This window comes from Cardiocondyla obscurior, linkage group LG19, assembly GCF_019399895.1.
Source record: "Cardiocondyla obscurior isolate alpha-2009 linkage group LG19, Cobs3.1, whole genome shotgun sequence".
Classification (NCBI taxonomy): Eukaryota; Metazoa; Arthropoda; class Insecta; order Hymenoptera; family Formicidae; genus Cardiocondyla; species Cardiocondyla obscurior.
In genome coordinates, this window is record NC_091882.1 from 4614179 (window position 1) to 4617062 (window position 2884).

Consider the following 2884-nt stretch of genomic DNA (forward strand, 5'->3'; position numbering starts at 1 on the left):
TTTATCTTTTGTTTTCCTTTTTCTCTCTTCCTTGTCTTCTTCTTCTTTTTCCTCATCCCATAGCCCGCCCTCTTCTCCCGTCCTCACATTAAAGTCTCCTCCTATCAGATATCTCGTTCCTTCCTCTTTTTCATCCATCCAATTTCTCATGTTCTCTGTTATGTCTTCTAAATCCTCATTTACATATACCCCTGCTATTTTCCACCATACCTTTCCACTTTTTATCTTTATTCCTATTATTCCTTTCCTATCTTTAAATTCTAATTCTTCCTCTCCTTCCAATTCCTCCCTCCATCCCATCACCATTCCCCCCATTGCCCTCCCCTTCTTATTTTTCTTTTCTGCCCCCTTATTTATCCATTTATAGCCCTTTGGCAGTTTACTTCTTAACCCCTTCCATTTTTTTTCTTCCAACCAAGTTTCACACATATATATCACCTCCCATTTCTCCATGTTCTTCCAAAAATTTTCATCCTTGTTTTCTATTCCTGCCACATTCCAAAAAACTATTCTCACGTTTCTGTCTTTTACCTCCGCCTTTTCCTTTCCTTTCTCCTTTTTCTTCTTTTCTTTTTCTTTTTGCCTTTTATCTTTCCTTTTTCCATTTTTTTCTTTGTCTTTTTCTTTTCCTCCTTCCTCATCTTTTCTCTCCACTTTTTCCAACTCATTTCCTTCTCTTCTTCCGCCTCTTTCAAAAACTTGCATTTAATCTATCTGCTATCACCTTCTTCCTTTTATTTCCTTCTTTTTCAAACTCTTTTGCACCATCCCATTTTTTCAATTCTTTCTTCAAGTCATCCCATATCCACATTTCTTTATTTACCCATATCTTCTTGTATCCTATTTTTACCTGTTTTCCTTCTCTTTTCAATCTATCCGCTTCTCTCTTTATGAGCCATTCCACTTTTCTTTCGTAATCTGTCAGATCGTCTCCTATCCATTCCGTCCTGTCCTTTAATTTTCCCTTGCATCTTAATATTTCCAATTTTTCTTTAAAATTTTCCATCTTTACCCACACCATACCATAACCTCCTTTATTTACTCCTCCTATCTTATTTACATCCTCTATCTTTGCTTTCACTCCTGTTGCTTTTATTATTTCTCCCACTTGTTCTTTCAGTTCCTTTTTTTCCTCACTTTTTATCTTTATACCTCTTATTATTAGATTGTTTTTCCTCCATTCTTTCTTTTCTCTTTCTTTTGCCATTTCCAACATTCTCGTTCTTTCTTCTAAACTCAAAACCTTTCCCTGTAACTCTTCTGGTATTTCCAGTTTACCTCCCTCATATTTTTTTTCCCTTATTTTTTTTTCCATCCCGTCTATTCTTTTCTCTAAATCTATCTTCTCTTTTTTCCATATTTTCTTCAATTCTTCTATTTCTTTTCTTATTTGTACCTTTATTTCCCTTACTTCCTCCATCTGCGCTTGAATCCTTGCGAATCCACTTCTCATTTCCTTTATTACCTCTTCAAAATCTTCCTTGCTTATTCCCCCTTCATCTCCCTCTCCTGTTGCTTTCATCGGTGATCTGTACACTTTTACACTTTTCCTAAACCCTTCCAAACCCTCTATTTCGCCTTTTTCTTCCTGCTTTTCCTTCCTTTTCTCCCTTTGCTTCCACGCTTCCAAAATTGGCAAGCTGTTGGCCCTTTTCCTTCTTAGCAGCTCTATCTTTGCAGGTCTTCCCATTTTTTTTTTATTTTCTCTTCTCCTTTTTCCTTTTTTCTTTCCTCACTTCCACTTTCCACAATTTCTTTTTCCTGTTCACTCATTTTCCAATCTTCCTTATCTCTTTTCCCTTTGTCTTTGATACCTCTAACTCTTTCCTTTACCCCCTTGCCTTCCTCCTTTCCTTTGTCTTACCCACGGTTTTTTCCCGTCACCGCCAACCTAACCTCAAAATAAACTCCTCTTTATACCGTCCTCGATTTTTCCCTTTATTCTTACCTTTGCTCTTTACCCTCACTTGCCCTCTTTAAAAACCCTTCCCTCTTTCCCTCAAACCAACCTTTTACCTCTGAAAAACTATTTTACTCCCACAAAACCTTTTTTTACATGCACTCGCTCAGACACACAACCGTTCGCTCTGCAATCGGAAACGAAAGTCCTGGTGCGCGGTACTATTACCTACTAAAATCCGTTTTAATTTTGTTTTTTAATGACTACAGTAGGCGCTAGACTGCACGCCAACTAAAAGCGTCTTTATCGGAAGTACGCAAAACTCGCCTTGACATCCACTTAATGTTAAATAAAAATAATTTTTGTAAAGATAAAAAGTCACTTTTTCCGTAGAAAAAACGTTTTTGTTAATACGTGTTAGTATGCAGCAATATCAATTAAAAAGGATAGTATATATTATATTAGAAAAGATAGTACATATTATAAAGAGAATGATGAGCAAGTATAGATAGCAAATGCGGAAAAAGAGACAAAGGAAGAAGAAGACTTAAGGAGTAGTGAGCAGTGCCATTCTGACTCTCGAACAGAGAACATTGTATTAGCGTATCACAAATTAATACTATCAATATTTTTGTGAAATATTATTTATTTATTCTACAAAATCTCTCTCTACACCCAGATTCTAACAATACGAAAAATAGTTTCCTTAAAAAGAATTTTTTTAAATTACTCTTTTTTTTGGCTTTAAATGGGCTTTCCCCCTTAAGACGGCTGCTTGCGAGTAAAAATTTCGCGAGCTCTTTCACTCGATCCTCGTTTATGTTTATGTTCAGTAAGTCTGCCCCGATACTTTTGACAGTAACTGACGTGTCGTGGTTACTATTCTTCAATAAAGTTCTTTGTTTCTTTTTGTAATTTCCAAGTTGGTTTTCTTCACGGTGCGAGAGAATGATGCGAGTGTGAACGCGAGTGTGAAAGTAGTAC

The 2884-nt window shown here is 36.2% G+C and overlaps 1 protein-coding gene across 1 annotated transcript; it reads right to left on the reverse strand.

Annotated features, from left to right (window-relative positions):
• Positions 1–691: 691 nt before the first annotated feature.
• Positions 692–1690, reverse strand: LOC139110244 (uncharacterized protein PF3D7_1120000-like). Its single transcript, XM_070669874.1, has 3 exons — positions 1205–1690; positions 1013–1123; positions 692–886 (listed from the first exon to the last, which is right to left on the reverse strand). Exons 1-3 carry the CDS (start codon positions 1688–1690, stop codon positions 692–694), a joined length of 792 nt encoding a protein of 263 aa, XP_070525975.1.
• Between the last annotated feature and the right edge of the window lie 1194 nt (positions 1691–2884).

Excerpts from the sequence above, each read along its gene's own strand:
- LOC139110244 (XM_070669874.1), bottom strand. The coding sequence starts at position 1,690 with ATGGGAAGACCTGCAAAGATAGAGCTGCTAAGAAGGAAAAGGGCCAAC. Across the intron at positions 1,124-1,204 it reads GAACGAGAATGTTGGAAATG|GAACTGAAAGAACAAGTGGG; the intron begins GCAAAAGAAAGA and ends GAGGAAAAAAAG. Across the intron at positions 887-1,012 it reads GAGGTTATGGTATGGTGTGG|AGAGAAGCGGATAGATTGAA; the intron begins GTAAAGATGGAA and ends TGGCTCATAAAG.